Raw genomic sequence first — 27,661 nt, 5'->3', positions numbered from 1 at the left:
AAGTAAACTCCGGGATGTAATACGCTTCCAAATGGAAGCACGGACATTCATTAGATCCAATGAAAATCCTTTCCCAGTCAGATGGGATTTAATTAAGTTGATTCTGACAGGGAATTAAAGGTCCTTGCTGGAGCTCTGTTTCTGGTGCCGGGGCCGTATCACTGAAGCTAAACGCGGTGCTTCCCCCGGCACTGCTACAACAAAACACTTTGGACAAAATTGTCAGACTGAGAGAATCTTGACATTGTTCAGGTGCCACAGTGCGGGAACCACAGTCACAGCTGAACCTGGTTGTTCCTAGTCAGGTCTTATAACACAGTAACGGAGCAGAATCAACTGGAGTGCGTGGAAAATTGATTTGTTTACTTTAAAACTAGTGACAAATACAGAGACAAACAGAAAATGATCCTGGTACATGATCGGGCCGGGCACTGCACAGATAATACATAACTCCCCAAGAGTCAGAGCCCCTTCACAACACAGGTGGAGAACTCCTTTTGCTGCCTGGTCTGAAGAGAGCTCTGGGGAGCAGCTGGACCCCAGCGCACACGCACGGGCCCAGCGCGGCACCGCGAGCACCGCGACCCCGGCCCCGGGCACCGGGTGTGCCAGGCGGCGGCACACGGAGCAGACCCCAACCCTGCCCCAGCTCACCCAGCTCTGGGGACACCGGCACCGCCGCCAGCCCAGCCCGGCCCCTCCGAGCTCGCAGGGCCCCGTGGCGCTAACGAACCTGGGACGGTCTCTGCCACACAGAGGGACCGGCACCACGAGAGCCGCGCACACCCACCCCGGTGGGACGCTGCAGCGTGCGGACGCGGCACTTGACATTGGTTCATGCCCGGAGGCAGGAACAGCAGTTCCTGGTGACCGATGAGACACTGTCACTGCAGCATCCTCCTTCCAGGGGTTTGCTGGCGGTCGGCACAGCCTGCGTGCGGCAGAACCGCTGCTGCAGGCTCCCGCACGGCAGCGGCCGGAGAGCTGGGCAGCCCACGGGCGCTTTAACGCTCCGCGGGAACGCTCTGGGCAGGTTGGAGGCGGCCGCTGCGCTGTCCCCGTGCGAGGTGACACGGTGCTGCAGCCCGAGGACGGGGACAAGGAGCAGCGTCACCCCCTAGACGGCCATCGCAGCACAAGCAGCTGCGGGCGCCCCGCGCCGACGCGGTCCCTCGCCCCAGCGCCAGTTGTGCTGGGAAGCTGCTCCCCCCTGTAATGAAAATCTGGAGATTACTCCATTCCAAAGGGAAAACGCAAACCGCACGGCAGGCTGAGAGCACGTTTGGGCTGCTTTCAGAAGGGGAAAAAGTTAAAATACTAATTAACCTCAGTTGTTGGAAGAACGCCCCGCAGAAACATGACTCAGAATGGGTCACAAATCATAAAATAATAATAATAAAAAAGCCACAATGCTCTGGGGACATTAAGCGATTACAGGGAGTTGTTATTTGGCTGATTTTCACACTTCATTAGCATATACATAATTTAACAAGTGAACGTGCTGAGGGCTGGCAAGACATAAGAGCCACTTTCTTGAAACACGAACTGTAAATTGGGACGGCCACAGTTAAGATTGGTTTGGGGTTTTAAATCATGATGGAAAAACAACAGACGTAAATTCCAGCCCTTTGAGAGAAGGCGCCGCCGCTCGGGGCCCACGCGGAGCTCACACGGAGCCGCCGCTCGGGGCTCACATGGAGCCGCTCTGCCAGGCCGCCTCACCCAGGGCACCCAGGTTGGTGCCCGCGAGCTCCAGGCACCCACCAGCATCCTATTTTCCTTTTCCACTTTACAGCTGAACAGCCCAGCCCTGGTTCATTAACACCTATTTTTAATCCTCTCCAGAGTGCCCTGCTTTACCAAACCCATTCTTTGGGGTTCAGCTTCTCTGCCTTTGATCCACTAATTGGCTCTGATTCCTTTTATGCTGCTTCCACATGCAAATTCACCCCTTCTCTGCCTGATTTGTCCCACCTTTCCAGCCGGGACCCCTCCGGGTCCCCGCGCTCACCCAGCAGCGGGACAGCTCCCGGCCCGTCCGGGAGGGCAGGGAAGGTTTGCGCGAGGCGCATGGCGCGCCGGGGCGCACCGGCAGCGCGGGGAGCAGCCGCGGCCGGCGCGCGGGGCCCGGGCTGTGCCAGCCCTGCTCACGGAGCCGCAGAGCCGCCCCAGGGCAGCGGGCAGGCGGCTCCGCCAGCCGCGGCACCGCGCCCAGGGTCACGCAGCCACGGGCAAGCACAGCGGCTCCCTGGACAATTGCCCGCGGGGTGTCCGAGCACGCGGGGTTCCCGCCCCAGGGGCTCCCGCAGCGCCCAAGCAGGGCGGCACGGGCACAGTGACACGGCTCATTTGGCACAGGAGACCTGCAGGCTCATGAGAGAAGGACGTTCAAATGGTGGAGAGATAAGGCTTCTGCAAAAAAAAATTCTCCTGCTCCTTTCCGCCTGCAATCCATGGCAGCCACATTTCCAACAACCGCTCCAGACTGTAATTTCTCCATATTTTAACAGATGTTCTGTTTATGAAACTGCAAAAGGATTTAGGACTTATGAATAATGTCATGAGGTCTGGGAGATGTTTCTTTATATGATTAACTGACCACAGGCCATTTGTTTTACAACAAAGAAGCTCAATGATCCATGCACACAGATTTATTCAGACCCTATTGTAATGGCTGACGTCTCCCTAGTACCTTCGTTAGCATCCACACAAGGATGGGAGGGATGCGGATCACAAGAGCAAGTCCGCATGGCTGCTGTGACAGTCCACGGGCCAGGGCAGAGCCCACCGCAGGAAACGCAGGTCACGCCGAGCGGAGCCGCGCAGCCCGCGAGCCAGGGCCCCCGAGGGAAGCGGGACGGCGGTGCCTCGCTGGCGGGACATCCCTCGCACGCTGCTACGGGGGATCTTCACAGAACCACACCATGTCCTGAGCTGGAAGGGACCCACAAGGATCACCAAGTTCAACTCCTGTCCCAGCCCCAGACCACCTCACCGCTCACGCCTGTCGGAGGGCGCTGCCTAGTCGCTTTTTGCACGTTTCACCCACACTTCTGATTTCAGATACAGTATTTGCTGCAAAGACAACCGGGCAGTCTCTCTGCCACCCCAGCACCTGCTCACTGGGACTGTCCCCAGCCCCGCGGCCAGCACGGCCTATCCTCGCCATGCCCAGCACACCTGCGGCAGCTCCATCTCTGCTAACGAGCTGCAGGAGCAACTAGCACCCCCGAGCGACGGGCAGCCCCCCAAACAGAAAGGGAGGCAAAAGCCGACCCTTGAGCTACGAGTCCCTGAGGAGAACAGTATCTTTGCAGTGCTGTAGCGCAAGTAAACTGGGGAACGCAAGGGACAGTCTTGTCACAGCGGAACATCCCCGCCGCTGTCTGCAGCTGAAACACGGCTGCACCGAGGGGCGGGCGAGCCCCGGCAAGCGGATCTCACTCCAAACGAAAGTGGAACTGACAAATGTGCCTGAATTGTCCAAATTAAACAGCTGACTGAGAGCACCTGGCATCATCCAGGTAACACATATTTGCTTTCCATAAGCACTTGGCTTTGACTGGTCTAAGTTCCAGGAACAGCAAATGTTAATGCCTGCTGGAAAGGTTATTGTTATTCTGAGTTTGGCTGTTAATAAACAAACAAGAAATTTATGGCTACAAAAGAACTTTGAGTTTCTCCACCAAATGAAACATAGCAATGCTTGGGTGGCACTTCATGTTGTTTTGTTTTGCTGCATATAAATAATTACGAGCAAGGATGCAGTACGTTGAAGTTGAACTTAAGAGTATGAGCAAAGCTACAGTGAGAGTAATAAATTATGCAAAACAATTTGTGCTTGGAATGTCAATATTCCAAGATGATGCAAATAGGCACTTTTGGAACCTCTTCTGAAAACCCCAAGAAGCCTTAGGACCAAACCATATGGTTCAAGTCAGCTACCCATAGCAAGCTTAATGCTTCCGCCAGCCAGCCAGGATTTGGTCAATTAGTTTATTAATGTGTTTATGCAAACACAAAGAGTTGGGGAAAGTCTCCTCCATTTCTCTTTGCCCAACTTATTGAGCACCATAGGGCTGAGAAAATGTTAACCTAAACTAAATTTAAGAAAGCCAACAAAGCCCCTGCACAGTCCCAAGCAGCTGGCAGGCAGAGCTGAGCACCCACCGCAGCAGAGCCGAGGACCCACCGCGGCAGAGCCGAGGACCCACCGCGGCAGAGCCGAGGACCCACCGCGGCAGAGCCGAGGACCCACCGCGGCAGAGCCGAGGACCCACCGCGGCAGAGCCCCGGACGCACCGCGGCAGAGCCCCGGACGCACCGCGGCAGAGCCCCGGACCCACCGCGGCAGAGCCCCGGACCCACCGCGGCAGGGCCGAGTCCTGCCGGAGGTCAGGGAACAGGCCGGGGCTCCCTCCCCGCCTCGAACCTCTGAAACCTGCAGTACGGAGCTGCCATATCGGTTACCGTTCATTATTATACACCCCTGGCTCAGGACAAGGAATATCTAATTATACTAATTGCTGCTGGTTTGGGAAGGGACCCGTTACCCTCGGATAAGGTGCCTATAAACAGCCGCGGTTCTGCCTGCTCAGGCTGCGGGTCAGGTTTTACACGCTCTGAGAAGATTAACTCTGTTTCCAGAGAACTTAACTACGGGAAGCGATTAGGGGAGCGCTCCCGCCAGTGCAGCTGCAGCCCCGGCCCCGGAGCGGCGCTTCTGTCGCACGGGAAGCCCGGGAACAGGGACACTGTAGCAAAGCTGTCTGGGTTTTAAGTGACACCAGCAAGACCCGGATCTCCACAGGCCAACTGCGACATGCTGACTGCAGCAACGTGCAGCGGCGCTGGAAAGCGGGGAAACCAATAAAGAGACAGCAGGAGACCAAAACTCCATTTGAAAATACAGGAATAACATCATTTTATAGGCTTCTTGTTTTCTAATTGCAACACTGCAAAAATCAATGGCTTTTGGAAAGTAAAAGAAAAGCACATAGTAAACTGCTTGCAAACCCTGCTAGGCAGAAAACAACGGCTGCTGATAAATATAGATATTGTTTTCCCCACCTTTTGGAGGGGGATGGGACAAAAGAATGCCTTGAATATTTCCCTTCTGCTTTAACATTTTTCACTACAGGTTAATAGATGTACCAGCAGCTATTTGCTAAGCAAGAAAAAACTGTAATTAAATATACCTAAAATAGCCTTCCAGCCTCCAAATAGCACTGCCAAGAGCATAACAAAAGCTAAATCTGACAATCGCGCCAAGCTGTCTATTAGAGTTCTCGTGCTGGAGGTAAGCGCGTCCAACAGCTGAAACGAGCTCCTGTTTCAGTGTCCTGTCGCACTGAGAGATGGTGTAAAGGGCAGCAGGACAGCGCGGCCGCCTTGACGCGGGCCGGAGCAGCGGCCACCGCCTCGGCAGCTCCTACGGGTCCTGGCGGGACCCGCAGCCCCAGCGACCGGCCATAGAATCACAGAATCCCAGGATGTCAGGGGTTGGGGGGCCCTAGAAAGCTCATCCAGTGCAATCCCCCCATGGAGCAGGAACACCCAGATGAGGTTACACAGGAAGGTGTCCAGGCGGGTTGGAATGTCTGCACAGAAGGAGACTCCACAAGCTCCCTGGGCAGCCTGGGCCAGGCTCTGACACCCTCACCAGGAACAAGGTTCTTCTCATATTTCAGTGGAACCTCCTGTGTTCCAGTTTGCACCCATTGCCCCTTGTCCTACCATTGTTTGTCACTGAGAAGAGCCTGGCTCCGTCCTCCTGACACTCACCCTTTGTATATTTATAAACATGAATGAGTCCCCCCTCAGTGTCCTCTTGTCCAGCTCCAGAGCCCCAGCTCCCTCAGCCTTTCCTCACAGGGAGATGCTCCACTCCCTGCAGCATCTTGGTGGCTGCGCTGGACTCTCTCCAGCAGTTCCCTGCAGTTCCTAACCAGGCAGAAGGGACACACTGGTGAGCTGCATCCAGCACCCAATGGAGATATCACAAGGACAATATCATAGTGTATTCTTCTTGTGCTAATTATCACCCACATCTCTTCAGAGGCCTCCGTGTGCACTGAGACGGTACCGCTGGACCCACGGGCCACCAGCCCGGTGGTCACTGTGTGCAGCCACCCCCGCCCCACGGCACCACACATGGCACAGGGGCTCACGGTGGTGCACTTGAAGGCCTGGGACTGCATATGTAGATAAAAAAACCCTTCTTTTCCTGGCAGATCCCAGTCCACCAGATTTCGTCACCTTGTCAATGACTTCGCACGTTGTCAGAGACAGATTGCAAGGAAAGAAAGAGGTTTGGTGAGGCAGCAGATCTGGCAAGACAGAGAACAAAGTGCCACACAAGTCAGGAATTCAGCTGTACGGTGATACTTCAAACCAGGGCACGGCTCCTGACCGCAGTCATGACGATCATGTCCGGCCAGCGAAGGGAACAGCCACACGTTCCATCGCCAAGCACGGCACGGCCAGGAACGGGGCGGGCGGCCGCGGTGGCCCCTGCGCCGAGCACCGGCCACGCTCCCCGCAGCAACCGCTGCTGGGGCCGGGCCAGGGCGCAGAGCACACCCAGGACCCCAGCAGCAGGATCCACCCGCCCCAGCAGGTGAAGCACAGGGACACGAGCACAGTTTGGAGCAGTTTCTCCTAAACACGGGTCTGTGCAGCGTCCGTCCTCCTGCTCCAGGAGAGGCTTATCCCACCCCACACCGCTCTGCTGCTGCCATCGGCGGGGACACGTCTGCTGCCATCGGCAGGGACACGTTTGCTGCCATCGGCGGGGACACGTCTGCCTTGCCGGGGCTGGAGAGCTGCAAACAGGCAGGTTTGGGGAAGGAAAAGAGCAAGAAAGAGGCTTGGTGCAGGAGCTCCCGCTGAAGAATCCCATCTGCAAGAGCAGGCTGTTGCAGGATTCAGCTATTAATAGCCACTGGTACACACCTCCCTCCAGTTGAGGGACACGAGCGGGGAGGAGATGACCAGATGGAGATAACGCATTAGGGTGACACAAAGCCAAAAAAAGGATGATCCACTTTCCCACATCCTCACACACATCTCAGGCTTGCAGCAGGGAGCAAACAAAGTGTCACATGTGATTAACTCATAAACATCCTAATTAGAAAGCGCTTACATTAGAGAAAATGTTCAGCCCTGACAAGACTCCACTGTCTCCTCCTAAGAGCCCCGTACAGACCAGGTAACACCAAAGCAGCGTTGACGAGACCAGTGCCCAGCCTGGAAGGAACTAGTGGGTAAGGACCAGCAAATACATTTGTTGAACATGAGCTAGAGGCCTGGTCTCATTTATGACATGCTTTGAGATCTGCTGGTGAAGGACACCGGACAAGGCACAGGAGCCGCTGCTCTCCCCTCCACGTTACAGCCAGGCGCGGGTTCCCCAGCGCCCAACCCCGGCCGGACCCCCGAGCCAGGCGCAGGGAGCATTGCCACCAACGGGCCCCGCGCCGACCGCCTCGAGAGCCTGCGGCAGAAGTGGATCTGGCTCCACAGACAGCCCCAGTTATGAGGTGATCCCATCGCAAACAGAACATTGGGCAAACTAAAACAGTTAATGCCACAAGAATTGACCTTTGACTTTATTGTTATGCCCGATGACTAATAAAGGATGTTCCTTCACTACTTCCATTGCTGAAAATAGCTTCACAACCCCTTATTAGCTGGAGGCACTCTACCAGTAACAGCAAGCTGCTGGATTTTGCACAATTCCTAATGAAAACACTACATCACCAGGACCCCTCGCAGCCAGCCCACTGCCCAGCGCCCAGGCTGCCTTCTGCTCCCACACGCAGAGCGCAGCAGGTGCCAAAACCAGACTCAGAGCGTCATCTGGTGCATGTTCCAGCCCAGCACATCTGGGACTCAGCACTGCCGGGGCGGTCAGGACCCCGTCCCGCACGGCACCAGCACATGTCCGCGTCTCAGCAGACGGAGACCACGCTGGTCTGGCGGCCGCACCAATCCACAGCCCAGAGATCACAGCTCGGGCTGGGCGGAGGGACATGCTCTCCAGAACCCAGCCAAATTCAGCTGCATGCCACTGCTCAGAGATGTGCAGATCCCCATTCACCCCCGTGGCTTCTAACAGAAAGACTTTTTGCAGATAGTAATTGCTGCAGAGGTGCTTGCAAAGCTTTTGATCTGGCTGCTGGCAAGAAACCAGGCAAACAAACCATGGCACCGCTGGACACCGTCACTGTTTGTGTCCTCCAGCTGAGAGCGTTACCCCGAGCCGATCTTCACAAGCAGAGGCAATCGCGAGCAGACATCTGGCACACCACTGCTGCTCGCCAGAGATTTCCAGTGGGGAACCAGCTACAAAGCACCACTGCTCGTGCTGTTATTGTAATGAGGGGTCTGCCATCCTACCGCAGCCGAGGCCAAGCGGATGTAGGGATTGTGAGGGAGGGCTCTCAGAAACCACATCTCCAGTCCTCCCCCTCCCGTCCCACGCAGACGTTTCCACGGTCGGCTCACCAGAGCGGGTTCCAGCCCTGCCGGGCGCAGCGTCCCGCGGCCGGCTGCACCTCCTGCTCCAATGCGGCGAGCGTCCTGAGCCAGGAGCCACCAACCTGCTCATAACAGAGGCTTCCCCTGCCTGCCAGACAGGCAGAAATCACTTGATACACGTAGCTTTGGAAAGGAATTAATCTTACATGTATCTACCTATAAGTGTTCAGAGAATTCAGATTAAAAGTGTAAAATGCTTAGCTCCCTTTTGTAACACCCCACAAAAACACTGAGATGACCTCCTGCTGCAGGTGGCTGGGTGACAGCCTTTCCTGTCTCCTGGACAACCCTGTTATCTCAGCAGAACAAAGACCAACAATGGTCATGAAAGCCATTTTGCTCACTCAGGAAACATGAGGTGCCTCATTTTCTCAGTGCAGAGCTCTCATTCTGACATTCAGAGAGCGCAGCAGAGCTGTACAGCCCAGCGCTCAGCACCCAGGACCCATAACAGTGTTTTATGGCAGAACACCTGGGCGATGAGGGAGCTGGGCTCTCCCAGTACCCCCAGCTGTTCCACAGGTTCCCATGGGATGCCGCAGCAGAGCCATGACAGGGTCCCCTCCTGCCCCGAGGGCCACCCTCCCCATCCAAGACACCCCTAAACAGCAGCCAAGCAGGGACCTGCGGGCACAGCTCCCCTTCCCACAGGCGGCACTGCCCACACCCGCACACCGGGGACCTGCGGGCACAGCTCCCGCTCCCACAGGCGGCACTGCCCACACCCGCACACCGGGGACCTGTGGGCACAGCTCCCGCAGGCGGCACTGCCCACACCCGCACACCGGGGACCTGCGGGCACAGCTCCCGCAGGCGGCACTGCCCACACCCACACACCAGGGACCTGTGGGCACAGCTCCCGCAGGCGGCACTGCCCACACCTGCACACCAGGGACCTGTGGGCACAGCTCCCGCAGGCGGCACTGCCCACACCCACACACCAGGGACCTGTGGGCACAGCTCCCGCAGGTGGCACTGCCCACACCCACACACCAGGGACCTGTGGGCACAGCTCCCGCAGGTGGCACTGCCCACACCTGCACACCAGGGACCTGTGGGCACAGCTCCCGCAGGTGGCACTGCCCATGCCCGCACACCGGGGACCTGCGGGCAGAGCTCCCGCTTCCGCAGCGGGCGGTGCTGGCCGCGCAGCCCATGCCCGCACACCGCGGCTCTCCAGCCGTTTCCCGGGGGCTGGATGCCCCAATGCACAGCACTCAGAGACGCGCTCCTGGCAGGAGGTTTTAGTGGCAGCTGTGCCATGAACACTGGAGTACAAGCGCTCAGCGTTCTGCACCGCGCACCTGAGCGAGTTTAACGGGCAGGAGCCAGGTGTTGAAGCAGACACAGGCTCCCCGACGCCGGGTGGCTGTGGGCCCGTGGCTCTGAGCTCTGTGGGGAGGCAGAGCCCCCAGGGACGGCTGCTCTGCACTCCCCACCTCCCGCCCCTCCTCACTCCCCAAAGTTTACTCAGCCTACAAGCGAAGCAACGTGTCATCCCAGCTGGGGCTGTGATCCGCTGCAGACCCCAGCTGTCAGCAGCCCATGGGTGCAGACAGGCTCCTTTCCATCCGTCGGGCTGCTTTTCCTTTACCCACAGAGCCGACAGAGGGGATGCAAGGCAACGTCTCAGGACTCACCACCGAGGCCACGTGTGACACAGCGGCACGGGCAGGGTCCCCGCACTGCCCTGGCCCTGCCGCAGCGCCACGGTGACCGGGGTGACTGGGACACCCAGCCAGCCGACTGTCATCGTGGGGACACGGCGCTGTCCCCGAGCGGGTCAGCATGCCGGGGCTGGCGGCTGTTAAATAACAACTCAAATGCGGTCACCTTGCTATCAACGCCCATGCCACTGAGGACTTCTGTGGCAAGAATGAAAACACCAAGATGACACTAAAAAACCCAGCGGTCTCCCAACGTCTACAAAACCTTAGCAAAGAGCATATTCGGGAAGCCACGTGTGTGGCTGGGTTCGCAGAATCTGACACCATGTCAGGACCTGGGGCTCCTCCTGCTGCCGCACTTGTTGGGGAGCACTTTGGGGCAGTTTCCACTTCAATACTCTGCACTAAAATGAGTTGCAGGCCAAACCAGGCAGCCAATAGAATCTTTAAATCAAATTACAAAACTATTTAAAATCCCCTTTGAGGATGTTACCACAGGGTTAACACCCACTCTGGCTTCAGATAATACAGCAGCAATAAATGGTAATGTGCACTATGGAACATGATTTATTTTTGCTGAGGAGGGTTGGCATCTATAAATCTCAGCACTCTTAACATTTAAAGTTGTTATTCCAATGACAAAATAGACATGAGGGAGATAACAGTCTTTATCTCCATTAATGTTTTATTGTTATTCAGAGAATATGGATACGGACTGATCCAAGGGTAGGAAAATCACAGCAATTTGTTTGCAGACTCGGGAAGCTGAGATAATGGTTGTCGTTTATGACTGCACTAGGGAATCAACTGATATGCAGGACAGAGAAGATCGAAATGGGAGATTAGTTGTCTGGTTTGGTTTCTGGCTTCTATTTCAGTTTTTCTATTACTATTCAGTCATTCTATTTCTATTTGCAGGATCTGCTTTAGCACAGCGTTGGGTCCATCGCACGCTGCTGAGCGGCTGACTTGCTGCACACGAGCAAGCAAGAAAACAGTTTGTGAAGGAAACAAAAAGGCTGCAGAGCAATTCTGTACAATGCAGACAAACCCGCAAGAAAAAGCTCCTGAGCTGTTCTGCGTTCTTCTCTCTTCCCAAGGTACACAGGGCTCCTCAAAGTACCCCCTCTGTAAGCTATCCCAGAACACAGTGACCTGGAGCTGCGGCGAGGGCCCGATTGCAGGAGGCGTAAGGAGCTAAAGACCAAAACCCAAAGCAAACCAGAAAAACCACAGGAATCTCACAGCCACCTGCCTGGTCCCCAGATGCTGTGCCAGGAGGGCTCCCTTCCCGCCCCCATAGCCCGGGGGCCACAGCCCGTCTGTCCCTCCCGGCAGCTGTCACTCTGCTCACCGCACACCAACAGGCACCAGAAGCACCGTGGCTGCCCCGGCAGGCAGCGGGTACCTCACCGAGGAGGGGCGGCCACTTCGGGACTCCTCTCACACCTGCTCCAGGCACGGACCAAGCGGCTCCTCCACGAACTGAGCAGAGCCTCCATCCCCGAGACGAGACAGCGGCAGCGTCCTGGGGCACGGCTCCTCCGCCAGCCAGCGCCAGCACCCGCCACAGCACGCGGGGTCGGGGACGGGCCAGCCCTGCCCGGAGCGCTGCACCGCTGCGCCCAACAGCTCCCCACAAGCTTCAGCCTGACTTAGGAAGTGTAAAGTCTGCACTGCTCATGGAAAACACACAGGTTACAGGGAAGCCTCGACAAAAAGGTAAAGCACCACGAAGGGTGCTTCCTCGGACTGTTCCACGCGCTTGTCGCCTCACTCTGCTCGTCCACGTGGTGCCCGGCAAGCAGAGGGGCTGCAGCTCGCCCAGGCCAGGAGCCATCTGCTGTGTTCAGTTACCAACGGCGGAGCAAGAAATCATCCCAGCTCAGTTAACTGCTGGATGCAACTGCAAACCTGATGGGGAACAACGCGAGGACGTCAGGGGCGACAGCGGCGCCCAGGACTCACCGCCACGCAGAGCGGGTTCCACCGGTTTGTGCCAGCGGCACACGGTGGGACAGGCAGCACCGTTCCCGCTCCGTCTGGGACTGCGGCTGCTATGGGAGAACAAAACCACTCAAAGACCCTCAAACATTTCCCCTCAAGAAATCAGGCTCACAAGGCATCACGAGAAAAATAACAACTGGTGCTGGAAGAACTGCTCTGAATGGAGACATTGAGTCTGACGGCTCAGTTACGCCTTTATCGGGAAGGGCAGCAGGGACGCAAGCTGTGCACAGCGTTTCTGACAACGCATGAACAACACACGTGTGTCCACGTCTGGGCTGCGGTGCCCAGGTGCTGGGGCAGGACGGCCACGGATCCCCCGGCCTTCCCGGCAGCGCGGCGTGCCTGCGCCGGTGCCGGGCCTGCCCTGCACGAGGGCCCAGCACCGGGGGGACGCTGGGAGGGCTGCGAGGAGCTCAGGTGCCACCGCACAGGGCTGCCGGGCACCCAGGAGTCACGGTAGCACCGTGCAGAGGTGCTGAGACGAGAAGTCAGTGGGTGTTCTGGAGTTTGCCCGCCAGCTCCAGGCAGACCTGCTGTGCAGCAGCTCCGCTGTCGCTGGGCACCCCAGATGCCTGCTCCAGCCCCACGGCTGTACAGCACCGCCGGCATCTCCCCGCGGTACCGGGCTGCGCGGCACCGCTCGGCTGCAGCCGGGCCTTTGTGCCTGCTCAGCACATCGGCATGAGCAGTCGCGCAGCCGAGACCGGGAGGAGCAGGGAGGAAGCAGCTGCTATTTTTAACCTGCCTGATCAGCACCCTGCCACGTCAACGCACCTCGGCACCGCTACGTGCGCGGCTCCGCGGGTCCCACCTCTGCACGAGCCGGTGCACGCCTCTCACCGCGGTGACGGGAGCCACCAGCCCACACCAGTGGCACTTCCCGCAGCCCCAGCAGCTGGGACTTCTCTCTAAGGGTCTCTTCCACAAATGTGTGTTCCCGCAGCCGAGCACCACCGAGCCCCGGCAGCAGGACAGCTCTGCTGTGACCCCCGGAATCCACAGTGCTGATGATGACCTGGTCTGCCGCAGCACTCGCCACTGAGCCCCAGCGCCTGCTGACCTGCCAGGCACAGGAACTCGCTGGGGAGGAGGCATTTGGGGTCTGCAGACTCTCGTTCACACAAGCGACCACAAGAACCCTGTCCAGGAGCAAGGCCATACTGCGTCAAACCAAAAGCACATCCCAGCCCAGTATTCCACCTCCAGCCAACAGGAAATGCACACAAACAAGGCAACATCATAACGTGTTACCACCAATACTCTCCCACCCTCTCACAACCTTCAGCTCAGAGGCCTTCCCAGCCAGAGGTGGTCCCTCTGTGTTCAGTAAACCTGACAGCTTTCCATACCTTGTCCAGTCTCTTCTTGCAGATACCAGAAGACCACAAGGGTTGACTATCCCATGGAGGGTTCTGAAGTCCCCCCTTCACCTGCCGGCTGCTCCGCGGAGCTCCCGACGCTTCCCCCGGCGCTCCCTGCGCCTCCGCCCCGGCCCCCGCACGCAGCCCCACGCACGCCCGCGGCTGCGGGAAGAGCGGGAGCACTAAATGCTTTGCATCACCTGCCAGCCCTGCAGCACAAGCACAACAAGGTCACGGTGACCCACAGAGATCACCCACCTGCCCAGCAAACCCTCTGATGAGACACCAGCGTTCTGCAGACCGCACGCACGCCAAAGGCGAGACACAAAGCAGAGGGGCACAGAGGGGACAGGACGGGAGGGGCATGGGGAGAGCTGCTGTGTTAGCACTGGGACCTCCACCACCAGTCACCGGGACCCCAGACCCCTCTGGAAACCCGAGGACGGGGCTGCCCGGTGCCAGCAGCCGCAGCAGGCCGGGCGGGAACACCGGGGGTGGGTTTCCAGCCAACGCAGCCGGTCCCCGGAGCAGACAGACCCCTACAGCAGCAGGGCTGGGGCACCGCCGGGTTTGAAGGCCAGAGCACTCCCCGTGGCTGCTGGGAGCGACCCGGCTTTCCCCAGCGCCGAGCAGGTCCCGATGGGGACCCGCCAAGCCCCATCGCTGCAGACGGTGCCACCCCCCCAGGTGCCATCACCAGCAATGGGCACTTGCACAGCCCATCTGCATCATCACCGGCTCCTGGTCCTCTCCGTAATCCCCAGATTACAGAGTCCCCAGGCACATCTATTCTCCTGTTAATCCCTGGATTAAAGAATGCCCAAAGCGGCTTTGACGCAGTGCACTACAAACAGCTGAGTTACACTGCCCTCCTCGCAGTGATCGCAGATTAGACAGAAGGAGACGTGTCCGTGGGTCCTTCCAACCTGGCTGGAGCACAGGCTCAGGGAGAGGAAAAGAGCTCTAAACATAGTACATGTTTATAAATAAAAAGCATAAAGATGGGACCATGTTTCGTAATCAAAGTACTTATGTGATAAAACAACTTCAAGGAGGTTCCCGGATTTATTAAATCCCAATCCAGATGATCCCCAAACAGCAACTCACATCATTTGTGACAACAAGAACACCCGACAGCTCTCACCCTGAGGCCAGCACTGCGGGAAAACATCTCACTTCAGGCTTTTCTGGGCACTACACACAGACTTTTTAAGAGCCGCTGTCGCTGCCCACAGAGAGCTCTTAGCAAACTGACCCAGAAAGTATAAAAGCTTCAGGGAGCCAGCATAGCACAACCCAGGCTGCGGCTGTGGCCAGCCCCGAGCTCCTTCTGGAGCCGCGGGGAGGAACACGCTCCCGGCGGGAGGCGCCCGGCTGCTCAGGTGTTAACTGCCTGTGCTGCTTCGCTCTCCCAGAAGAGAAGAACCTGAACTCGTGCTCTGCCGCACGCGGAGGCTGCTCACGCATCCGACGGCTCCCGGGTACCCAAAGGACCCATCGCGGTGCCGGGGGCGACAGGCACAGCCACGTCCCGGGTTCGGGGCAGAGCAGAACCGACATCAGAGCTCCTCCCCGCAGCACGATGCGGGACGGGGACAAAGGCAGGATGGGAACAACTGGGAGAGCCACGGGGGTTACAGCTGGGCATAACAGGATTAAACTGGGAAAAGGAAATGAAGGCTTAATGATAGATTTCTCAACAGCAAAATCTATTCATTTTGGGAAACACTCCTCAAGGAGATTAAAGAATATGTCTCCATGCAAAAGGGTCGCCCAGCCACCACTGTTGTAGGGCTGAGTGCTGCGAGCTCACTCTTTGGAGCGGCAGCATCAGAAGGGGATGGAGACAGAGCTGGAGAGGAGGATCCCGCCCTGCCGAGGGGGACACGCACAGCGGCCATGCTCCCGGCCAAGCTCGCAGCTTGTGGACAGGCAGTGCCAATCTGGCCTCGGCCTCAAGCCAGCACTGCAGCCATAACCCCTGCCCCAGGAGGGACCCACTTCCCCCAGGCTAACACGGCACTCAGCATCCCGCCCCTCTTCTCTCTGCTCGGCATCCCTCCTCCTGGCTCAGCATCCCTCTGCTCTCGGCTCGGCATCCCTCCCCTCTCCCGGCGACCCGGCCCTGCCATGGAGCAGGTGGCTACGCACACAGAACACCCTCACTCAGGAGGTGCTGTCCCGCGGGGCTGAGCCACCGCAGCCACGGCTCCTGCGCCACCCAAGCCGCTGAGCGCAGGGCTCGGCACAGCGGCCGCTCCGCAGGGCAGGGAGCGCACAACCAGCGTTCACACCGTGCCTCCTTTGTTTGGTGTTTGCCCAACCATGAGCCACGGAGAGGACCCAGAGACCTACCCAGCACAGCAATGCTACACAAGAACGGTCACACCCACAGCCTGGAGACTTCAGATGGGTGTTTTGGGGCAAGCTACTGGAAATGGGTCAGCCTTGCAGGAAGTGAAGGGCCCTTCAACATCCCTAGCAAGCACATCTCAAAGTGGAAGCTACTCAAACGGTTTGTTTGTATTCAAATAGTCTCAATTTGTCCTACTTTTGACTGGGCACTCAGCAGAATGCGAATCAAGATGGGTTTATGCAGCAGAACAAACCGAGCATATTTTCTGGGCATTCTTCACACGAGACCCGCCATTCTGAGGCCGTGCCGCGACGTCCGAGCCAGCAAACAACCCCCCTGGCACGGCCCTGAGACCAGCGCCCCCAGCTCCGCGACCCAGCCGGACTCTGTGCCGCCCTGGGACGCGCACGGCACCTCTGCAGCTTCTCGCTCCCTGGCAGCCAGAGGGGAATTCGCACCAGGGCGGCCTCTCCTTCATTAGCAGGACTCGGAGCACCGCACACGAAGGAGGCAGTCAAGTGTGCGCTTTTGAAACACCATCCTCAGCCCGCATTTGCATAAAAATACCAGACCTATTTAAGTGACACCAGCACTTCACTAAACCACATCATGGAGCCCTGTTTGTTCCCTCAGTTGACACAGCAGAGACACCTTCATTTCCAAAGCAAGTATTCACATTCTGAGCAGGCTTTGGAAGGGTTTTGGTTTTTTTTAAAAGGATGACAGGTTACCAACCACATCGTTTTAGACACGTTCTGCTTTCACATACAGAAAAAATAAAACCGGATTATCTTCCTTGATTCTTTCCCCACTAGCGATATCGACCATTTCCAAGTGCATTCAGCCTTCCTCTAGCAGAACAAGTGTGTGGAAAATCAGAAACCCTGAACAGCGTGAGGTGAAGAGACACCCCCAGCTGGCACAGCCAAGCAGCCTCCCGTCCCTCCTCCCGCGGCCGCGGGGATCGCCCTGCGCAGCCGGTGCCTGCTGCACTAACCCTTCTGGCTGCTTCATTTCTGTGAGGGCTTTGCTGGGGTTTTCTAGTGTGACACACAAGACTCTTCTGCAAAAGCCTGCTTACAGCTTGGAGAAATTCACCACTAACTACTGCACAGAGTGGATCTTATCACTGAACTCTCGAGATGGAAAACACCCAGACCTCCTGGCGTCTGGGGCTAAACTCACCGCAGGCTCACTTCAACCCTCCACCCTCCCAGCCGGGCAGCAAGAGTTCTCAGCAGGTAACAACAGGGCAGCTACCTACCCATTTTTTATTTGCTGGCTCCTACAGCTGCCTTTACAGTGCAGCGATGGCAAGTTCACCCTTCCATGGACCGCAGCACAAGGCAACACCAGCCAGGTGACTGGGAAGTACAGGAGGAATCTCAGCCCCATCCTGACCAAACCGCCCTCTAGGAAGCGCCTCGCACCATCCCTCCCCACCAAAACTTCCCTCCACCCCCGTGCTGGCAAACTGGTTGTGAAGAAGCCAGCGTGGTCTCTGTGTGTCTGTGCGCCAGGTGGCCCTGCAGCACGAGACACCCGAAGAGAGCAGCCAGGTCCGGGACACACCGGGGCAACACCCCTCGTCCTGGGGCAACCCCCCCACCCCGTCCTGGGGCAACCCCCCCACCCCTGTCCTGGGGCAACCCCCCCACCCCCGTCCTGGGGCAACCCCCCCACCCCCGTCCTGGGGCAACCCCCCCACCCCGTCCTGGGGCTGCCACTTGCGTTTCAGCTACACACAAGCAACCCAAACTGCATGTGACCATTTTCTGTGGATCACCAGTTATCCAGAGCTTTCCGTTACCATATCAAGCCGCAGAGTTTTCTGCTAGATAAACCCTCCTTTAGCCTTGTTCTGGAGTCACAAAATTCCTGAAGTCTGGTCCTATGTTGGCTTCCTCTAGAGCCTTAGGAGAATGAAACAGTATGGGAAAGCCTCTTCAGCTACTAATTAAGCTATTAATAAGCCTGTTCAGATTCTCTGGTGTGGAGTCTGTTTTCTGAAGTTTCATGCAAAGGGTCAGTGCTACTGGGAGGGATGGGGAGGTTGATTTTGCTTTACAGCAGCTGCATTCTCCTCCTGAGGTAAGGGAGCAAAAGGAGGTTGTGATGGAGCCGATGTGAAGTCACCAGCTCCTTGGCTGTCAGGCACGGCAGCAGAGGCAGCTGCTGCTACATCTCCGTCCCTCCATCACCACCCTGGCTGCTGGAGCTTGCCTCTTTGTGGCAGGCTGCAGCATCATGTGCAGGCTGCAGCTCACTTTCCAATGCCTGAACTGAACATGGCCACACAATCTCCTCCGCTCCCCGAGCCATTACGGGAAACCATGTTCCAATGCACCCATGAGCTTTGCCAGGGCTATGACATTATCCATGTCTCACAGTTTTGGCATCTCCTCACCTCTGCAACACACAAGTCAGAATACGTATTTCTGCTTGCAGAAGCACGTAGGAAAACCAGCCCTGAGACAACTATTTAACTCCAGTAACAAGAATTGCACCGGTATTTGCCGTATTTCCCAACCACACGCACACAGTCACACGCTACCTGCGGAAGCCACTAATGTAGTCACAAGCTAATGAAGCCCGTTCTGCAGCCGCCCGCCCACCGCATCCCGCAGCTCCCAGCGAGCCCAGCAGCCAGCAGCAGCGCCCGGCCCGGCGGGGCAGCGGCACCGGCCCCGCGGGCTCCGCTCCGCCGGGGAAGGGCCAGGGGACCGGCCCGGGCTCTCCCTGCTCCCGCCGGCCGCCCCAGGCGCTGGAGGCGCCCAGCGGCGGGTGAAGGCGCGGGGGCTCCCGGAGGGGCCAGGCAGGGCCGGGGCTCCGGGCGCCCCGGGCTGCGCGCCCAGGGCGCTGCGGCTGCGGTTCTCGGGCTCGGCGGCGGCCGCGGCACCGACGAGCCGGGTACCGGGCGGCTGCCCCCGCAGCCGCAGAGGGACCAGCCCGGCCGAGCGCGGCGGCCCCAGCGTGCGGGGGGCTGGACCCCGCATGCCCGGTTCGGGGGCGCCCGGCCCGGCGGGAGGGCGGTGGGAATCCAGCGGGTCCGGCGCTGCTGAGTCACCGGAGCGGGGCCGGCGCAGCCCGCACGGACCCTCCGGGACCGCCGCCCCGGCCCCCGCCACCGCCGCGGGGCTGCCCGGCCCGGCCGGCGAGGAGCGGCGCCCGGCCCCGGCTCCAGCAGCAGCCCCGCCGGAGCGGCCCGAGGAGCCGCGGGGAAGATGCGGGGGGATGCGGGCGGATGCCAGGGACTGGGGGGGCGGCCCCCACCTGCTGCGGACGGGCAGCGGCCGCCGCCCCGCGGCACTCGCTCACCTTCCGTGGCATAGCTGTGGTCTCGCAGGAAACTGCTGCTGATCTTGCGGGTCTCAACGTCCTCCTCCATTGACAGCGGGCTGGCGGGCGCGGGGCGTCAGCAGCCGCAGCCGCGGATCCATCATCCCCCCCCGCGCCCTGCTCCGCGGCGGCCGGCCGCGAAATGCGGCGGCGGAGGGGGGGGCGCAGGGGCGGGGGAGCCCGCTGGCTCCTCCCATACGGCTCCGCACGGCACGGCCCGGGCGGGCGGAGCGCGGCGCTGCCCCTGCCCCGGGGATGCGCCTGCCCGGGGACGCACCTGCGCCCGGGGGATGTTCCCGCTTGGAGATGCTCCTGCCCCCGAGGAAGCTCCTGCCTGAAGGAGCCACAAGAACACAGCCGGAGCCTGACACCAGGCCCTTATTTATAGAAATTTATAGAAAAAAGAGGCACAGCTTGTAAGGACCGGGTGTCTTGGGACAGGGGATGCAGCAAAGACCATGGAGGCAGCCAGTCCACCGGTGATGAGATGTGTGCCCTTCCAGGCTCACACTGTCACACCATTGGAACTGTCTTGACAGCCCAGTGCCACACCAGTGTGGAGAGTTATTGTTACTGGGACTGGAGGGGAAATAAGGGATGCAGAAGGAATGGACAAAGATGCTGGATAACACTGTAAATACAGAGGTGCACTGCAGCTCTATTTCCTCTCCTAACTGTAGTATCATAACTAAAATCTCATTGGGAAGGTCCAAGATTTTATGGCCTAAGCTATTATTCTACTGGGACTGCATTTCCTCCTTGGGAGCTGATGATTTCAGGGGAAGTGCAGGAGAGAGCATCTCTGAGCGAGAAGGCGGGAGGACTCCAGTAGCTCCGGTATGCACGTTTGGTGGACAGGGCACTCCACGCCACCGCCGCTCCCCTCTGGAGGAGCACGTGGGTCCCTCGGACAGGAGGCAGGAGAGAGGGAAAGCTCTTCCTGCCCCGTGAGGAAGGTGAAGCCCCCGGCTCTCAGCCGCCTGCCTCCCCAAGCCGCTGCCCGACGCTGTCATGTGGAGGATGATATAAGGCACTGTAAAGCTGCACCCTGGAGAACTCAGCGCTCACTCATACACACACATAACTTCGAGGATTTGTCAGTCAACCACATCACACCACAGGCCATTCATCAATACAGGGATCACTGATGTGACAAGCTGGAAGCATTCATCAGACAGGTGTGAACCTGAAGTGTCCATGCCCAAAGCCTTCATGGAACTATTCTGGAATGTGAGTTCCTTCCTATAATCACCAGGCACATGTTTAAATTAAGCAAATCATTGTGTTTGTGGCTGACACTGCACTCGGCTGCAGTGGATGAGATCCACGGGTTAGTCTGAACCTGCTCACTGTGACGAGGCACAGGACCTGGCCGTGGTTCCGTGGCAAAGAGCAGAGATGCATTTGCCCACGCTCTCTTGCAGGCCAGAAGGAGGCACAGCAGTAACACCTCGCTTTAAAAAGAACGTGTGTGCCGCTGGTAGCTCCTTGTGCACAGCACCGAGCAGGGACCAGATCGCAACACGGCCCAGCAGGACGCGGAGGAGCCAGCGGACACCTCTGTGGTCTCATCTCCAAGGGGAAGGGAAGGATCCGAACCCCCAGCAGGAGACAGAAGGAAAAGAAAGGTTAAAACCAAGCCCAAACCCTGCACCCAGGAATCACACTCCCTCTGCTATGACATGTGTTGCCTGCAGGTGTGCACTTGTGCATGGCGTGTAAGACACAGGAGCGACCTTAACAATCCAAATGACAGAAAAGACCAGTTTTCAATAAGGAAATGTTACCATATCCATCCTCCCCTGGGCTCCCAGATGGCAAGCCTCAGCCAAAAGGCAATGCCCAGCTGAATAACAAGCCCTGCAATGATTATAAATATTAGCTAAGCAATGTAAACACAAACCCTCGTCCTCCTTCCCTTTCTTTCCAGCAGGCTCCATCCTCAGTGTATATCCACTTCAACAAGTGCCAAGTCCTTTCTCCTTTATTAACTAGAAGAATTATTTTGTGCAAGAATGATGATTATGTATTCATAAGTCCTGCAAAGTTTTTCAATATACTGTAACACATAAATACATCCGCAAGCCACCTGTTTGTTATGCAATACGCATAGGAGCTGCATCATGAAATCCATTTATTCTCAGCTTTTAAAAATCCAGGAACGAGCCTTTACAATAACTAAAAGCATTAGCTGTCCTAAGCAGGAATCCATTTGCAGATTAAATTCGCCGAAGGTCAGCTTGTAGCTGTCACTGTTTTCCAACCCCCTGGTGTCTACCATGTCATATACTTGGACATTTCTGGAAGAGCCAGGACACTTTACACTCCACTGATTTCTGCTTCAATTAGAACAGGTTTAAGAGCTCCCACACACAGGTTTCTGGGGGACCTAAGCAGTGTGTTAAGAATAATTGAATAAAACCTCCCATTCTATGCTCAGCAGAAAACTTCTTCCACCACATTTAATTTACCTTCATACCCATGAGTACTAAGTCTATTTTCATAATTACTGGTCTGTGTTAGAACACTAGCCTAATTTTCTTAACTGTTCGACATACTATTAAATAACAAATTTGATTTTAAACTTGTAAGAGTGATCTATAGACCGCTGGCCCAGCACCACCGCGCGCTGGACGCCGCGGGAGGCCGGGCTGCGCGGAGCAGCTCTGGCGGCAGCGGGAGCACTCGGCTCCGTGTCCCCGCTCGGGTACAGGGCCGGCAGCTCCGGTTCCTTCTCCAAGGAGTGTCTGTAGACTTACCAAGCTACGGGCACAACGCAACGGGTGCCCCGCTGTCCGCACCCCCCAGCGCAGGGGAGCAGCCCCCACGCACAGCGCATCTCGGCGCGGGAGCGCGGCGCTGAGCGGCCGCCTGCAGCTCGCACCAAAGGCACCTCGGTTTTGATCTGAGTGAAGGTCTCGTCGTAGAATTAACGTTCTGAGAGGGAAAGCGCCTAGAGCTCTTGTACGATTCTCTCGTCACATCCCGTTCCGCATGTGCTCAGGGATTGCTCCAAGTCCTTCGGCTCGCAGACAGGGTGCTGGGGATGCGCGAGCCCCACGGCAGGTCCCGGCTCCTGCGACCCCCGCCTGTCTGGAATCGCCCTCGGCTCTCTCGCAGCCCACGGCAGGACGCTGCTGTGGTCTCACCGCACCAAGGCAGTCGGTTTCTCACAGTTTCAGCTATAAGCCTCATAAGAAAGCTGGGGAAGCTATAACCCGTATCCAGGGTGAAGTCCCAATCACATGAACCTGAATTAGCATGACTTCAGGAAGACAAATATTTTACTGGATTAAAGCAAGATCAAGCAAATGGAGCCGCCGGGTCAGACGCAGAGGGCGAGCTGCAGCCTCTCGGTCAGGAACCGCGGAGAACAGGGGTCAGGACCGCGGGGCAGGGACGGGAAGAACCAGTTCATTGAATGCAAAGCAGGCGAAGACTTCTGCCTCCCAAAGGTCGTGTGATAAATTGATCGCCTTGGCCTCCCGCCCTGCTCCGCACCGTTCCCGGTGCTGGTACAAGCTGTACGTGATTAACAGCGCACGGTAACGAGCGCTGCCGCACACCCGGCCGGGCGGGGAGCAGCTGCTCTCCCAGCGCCTTCCCTCGGATCTTCAACCGCACAGACCAGCTCCTGGGCTTTTACCAGGCCTTGCTTTCCTTTTACTCTTTACCCACTAAGAATTTTACACCAGAAAGGGCAGATGTCTGAAAACAGCTTCCCTCTGCCTATTTACCGCTATTGCCCTTTCTTCGAGCCGCCCCACCCAGCGCTCATTGCCTTCGGGAGATTCTTGCGCGGTTTCTCTCCAGCCCAAACGCTGCTGTCCCCTTGCACATGCCCAATAGCTACCACTGAGCTCGCGGGACACTTTTATTCAGCGCAAAACTACACAGATTTTGCTCGGATGGTGCCAGGTGCTGCACGTGGAGCGTTTCTGTGCAGGACAGGTCGTGCGGGCACAGAGCTCCCCGCGCCAGCCCGGCCCGGGCGCTGCCGCAGCACCAGGCGCCGCCAGCACGTCTCAGTAGCTGTGACTGCAGCAGAACCATCTGGAAGAAGAAACGCTCTTGTGCTAAATGATCAAGGTTCCACAGTTTGTTCTCCGCTCTTCAGAAAGCGGTGATAACTGACAACCGCTGCGATTGCCAGGGCTAACGCGGAGTGGAAACTTCCTGCGAGTTCAGACTGGGACATGTATGTATCAGGTAAGAAACAACAACTTCTCTTAACCACGTTTTCAGGTTTGATTTCAGACGCAGCTCTTCTGAACACAAACTATGTTTCTGTTTACCAAATCACTCCTATAATGCAACAAATACCGTAACTGTGCAACCGCAATGCAAACACAGCGCGTGCAGGAAAACCCTGCTGTCCCTTATTTCTTCCTTTATGGATGATCTAGCCATAATATACTAATTGCATCTATATTACCAAATTGTGTTACTGCTAAATACACTGCAGAACACATATGATACCCCAAAAATTGAATGAGGCACAGAATATCTCATGAGGGTCTGAGACTTCAATGTCCTTTAAAGGATACAGTGTGAACTGTTTGTCACATGTTCCTCACATCAGAGATATAATTAGCTTAAATACTTACACAGTAAATAGGATTTGCCATTTCTGAAGATTAAGGCCACATGTTACAGCACCAGTGCATCAGAACCAGTTGAGCACAGTCTATGCTAAGGAGCGGGTTTTGCTTGAGAACAGCTCCTCTGAGCCGGGCCGCAAACGCGCACGGCTGTGTGAACGCACACGTCTGTGTGAACGCGCACGTCTGTGTGAACGCCCACGTGTGTATGGACGTGCACATCTGTGTGAACATGCACGTCTGTGTCGACCAGCTGCCAAAACCCAGTTCTCATCCATCACTCTCCTGCTCAAAAAGTTTCAGTAATCAAGGCAAAGGCAGAAATAAATTCCACCGGAGAGACGACAATCGCACATCACAGTAACAATTAAAAGAAAAGCCTGGGAAGCTACTGAACACCCACCGAGCACCAGCGTGCAAAGGGCCTGTCCGTCGGCTGCACCGTCTGAGCTGGAAGTGGAGAAACCGGGAGCAGCTCGAGCGCAGAAAAAAGCCACGTTTGTCTCCTACTGAGCGCTCGGATACCTCCCCACGCACCCCGGACCTCCCCAAGCGTCCCGGACCTCCCCACGCACCCCGGACCTCCCCACGCACCCCGGACCTCCCCACGCACCCCGGACCTCCCCACGCACCCCGGACCTCCCCAAGCGTCCCGGACCTCCCCACGCACCCCGGACCTCCCCACGCGTCCCGGACCTCCCCACGCGTCCTGCCATGAGAATGACTATTTAGCATATATTTCTGTTAAATTAGCATTAAATATGTCAAATTCTTTATGGCTCCAAAGGTGGATTTTATTTGAAAGGATGGATGCCAATATGAGGCACCAACACATCTGGGTCATTCTGAATCTTATATCCTGAACTGCAGTTACTCTGCTGCCTTAATTTAATTTGAACACGGACTACATCAAAAAGTAATGAAATCGTGGTATAAATTTAACCAGGTGCCTGTGTCTTGTAACACAAGCACAAGAAGTTCTACAGCATTGCGAACTGGTGCTGGGATTATTACTCTATAAAAATCATTCTGCTTGTCCTCAAATGTCACCTAGGAGAGAACACCCGGATGCAGCTTGGCCACCCTTGTAAAATGGAAAGCACAACAGCTACTGAGGCAGACAGGGTTAATTCCCTGAGGAGAAGGAAACTGCCGGCCTGGCAGAGCCGCGATCCCGAGCTGCGCCCGTGGCCGCTGAGGTTCCGGCCACCGGGAGGGCGTCCCGGTGTCAGAACCAGGGTGCTGGACGACACTCAACGGGGTAAGGCGAAGCAAAGCAGCTGTTGGCTGCGCTATCGAACGCCGGCCAGCCGAGAGAGCCTGCCGGCGCTGAGCTACTCGCAGGCTGTTCCGGCATTCGCAGGAGCTTGTAGATTTTCAGTGACAGTCCCGAAGCAGCAGCCAGCACAGGTGCAGCTGGCACCACGTCCCTGCCGGCTGCCCTGGCACGGGCTCAGGCTGTTGGCAGCGAACATCACCGCGAGCCCAGCCTGAAACCCAGCCGCGCCACGCTCCGTTTAGCCTGGAACGTGTTCTAAACGTGAAACTATTTTGGTATGGGAAAAATCACCAGCAGTGACCATGACGCACTGTGAGCCAGCGGCGCCCGTGGCGCGGGGCGCGGGTCCCACCGGCAGCCGCAGCACCGGGCGCCCGTGGCGCTCCCGTCCGCGCCGGAGCCCGGACACCCGGCGGGAGCGCGAGGAGACAGCAGCCGCACCCCCGCGCCACGCTCGTGTCTCACCTGCCTTCACACAGCGCCATTACCTGATGATACCCCCTGTTTACTACATCGTCCTATAAAATGAAGCCCTTTACAATGGAGCCTTTCAGCTTACATTATTTGTGTTCCTGTTGGAAGCATCTAAGCATTAACAGAGGGTCAGGGAGTGCTACGCTTTTCCCATTCAGCATTTCTTACATGCACGTGGTCCGAAATTCAAGCAGTAACGCTGCTTCTCCATGACTTGGAGTGGCAACGGGAGCGCCTGCAGCCCTGCAGCCCTGCGGCACGGCCCTCGGCACAGCCCGTCCTCCCGCCCCGTCCCCACCACCTTCCTCCTCTGCAACGCCTGAAATTCAGCATTCCGATTCCAGCCTCCTCCTCCTCCTCCTCCACGGCACCTCCAGGTGCCTCTGGTACGACGTCAGCTCGGGGCCCCGCGGCGCTGGGGCCCCGTCCCGTGTGTGCGCCTGGGACCCGCCCGTCCCCGCGGGACAGAAGGGGCTGCCCCATTACACAACAGAAATAGCCCCTGTTTTTGGAGCCCAGCACAAGGGCTGGGGTGACGGAGGTCTCCCCGTGCAAACCAGCCCCGCGGTCCCAGCCCCTCGCTGGCCCCAGGACAACAGGAATCGGTTTCCATTCTGCTCTTCGGCCGTTTCATGGCAATAGCTCCCAGAAACGGCTGCACCCGCTTTTGGAAACCTCCAGAAAGATGGGATGTGAGCATCATACAAGAATATAAATGGGATGGCAGAACAGCACGTAGGCAGGATAAATATAGAGAACGGCTTAGGACACCGGCTGGGTCTGTGCTCCCTTTACGCTGAGGAGATACCAACCTTTAACAGAACATAAACCCAGCACGGCGCTACCCTGGAGAGGGATGACAAAGTACAGCTCAGGGGAGAACATAAAAGGACACCATCGGGAGCCTTAAAAGTTCGCACGACTTCTCCCAGCGCTAATGCTGTAAAACTAATATTTGTATGTCACCAATATTTACATATAATCTACTTCATGTCATTCAGAAAAACACATGTGGAAAACTGTTAATTAATAAAAGATATCACGTCTTATTAATGTTCATATAGCAATTACGAAAACCACAAATCCATCTGTTAAGTATTCAGCAAACAAGACAAACGACTGTGTTATGTTAAACAGATTATAAAATGCCTGAGGGAAAGAAGCCTCAAAGGCCGGGCCGGCCAGACCCGGCGCTGCCCGGTTACACCAGCACCTGCCCGGTTACACCAGCACCTGCCCCCCCAGCGCCTCCTCCCGAACCCCGTGTAACAGCGACTCGGACACGAGACCAAGGTCTGCGGGGAAAAGCGATGATGTGCCCATTGAGATTTGTTATTCTCCTTTACAAAAAATTGCTTCCTAAACCATACAACTATCCCCACCAAGATGAGGCCAGAACAACAGGCAAAGTAACACGAAATCCAGCTGCCCCCATCCATGTGGGAACACAGTTACTTTAATCCAATTTGATAAACAAAACTGATTTAATTCTTGTCATGTTTTTAAATGATTTCTGAACATTTAAATGAAGAAACATTCATGCATGAAGAGTAATTGACTCATCAGCATTAGCGTCATCCATCCATCGGCGCGTCCTCTGGACATTCAGTGCAGTTCTCAGCCATGAGACACTGAACGCCCCATTCTTCATGCAATAAATATGCAAAACTGGGTGTCAGCTTGCACGCAGCCTCACCACAACTACTGCCCTGAAACAAGCGATGGTGCTAATTTTAAGAAGACATTTGAATAGTATAATTGACATGACCGCCCTGAGTTCACACACATCAGCATCTCCCTCCCGACTGTGTGTGTGCAGCACAGCTGACCGCTGTGGCAGGATGTGAGCGCAGCCCCTGCAGCTGCAGCACTGCAGCCCCTACAGCGCCGCAGCCCCTACAGCATCCTAGCACCGAAGCCCCTACAGCACCACAGCACTGCAGCCCCTGCAGCCCCCACACTGCAACCCCTGCACCGCAGCCCCCGCGCCGCAGCCCCGCAGCCCCCGGTCCCAGGTCTCGGCCCCAGCGCAG

At 57.0% G+C, this 27,661-nt stretch overlaps 1 protein-coding gene across 2 annotated transcripts in view; it reads right to left on the bottom strand.

The window, feature by feature from the left end:
- PPP2R2B (protein phosphatase 2 regulatory subunit Bbeta) overlaps positions 1-27,661 on the bottom strand; it is a gene marked incomplete at both ends in the record, with an annotated part of 56,189 nt that overhangs the window by 21,751 nt on the left and 6,777 nt on the right. The window contains one exon of one of the 2 annotated variants that reach the window (XM_080352931.1): positions 19,254-19,323. The exons of the other annotated variant lie outside the window; for it this stretch is intronic. Coding sequence (XP_080209057.1) covers positions 19,254-19,323 — 70 coding nt within the window. Of the gene's footprint in view, positions 1-19,253; positions 19,324-27,661 lie in introns of those variants that run through there. 2 annotated transcript variants of the gene reach the window in all.

The sequence above is a fragment of the Nesoenas mayeri genome (assembly GCF_963082525.1).
Source record: "Nesoenas mayeri genome assembly, chromosome: 14".
NCBI classification, from domain to species: domain Eukaryota; kingdom Metazoa; phylum Chordata; class Aves; order Columbiformes; family Columbidae; genus Nesoenas; species Nesoenas mayeri.
This window is presented reverse-complemented; position numbering and strand designations above follow the sequence as displayed.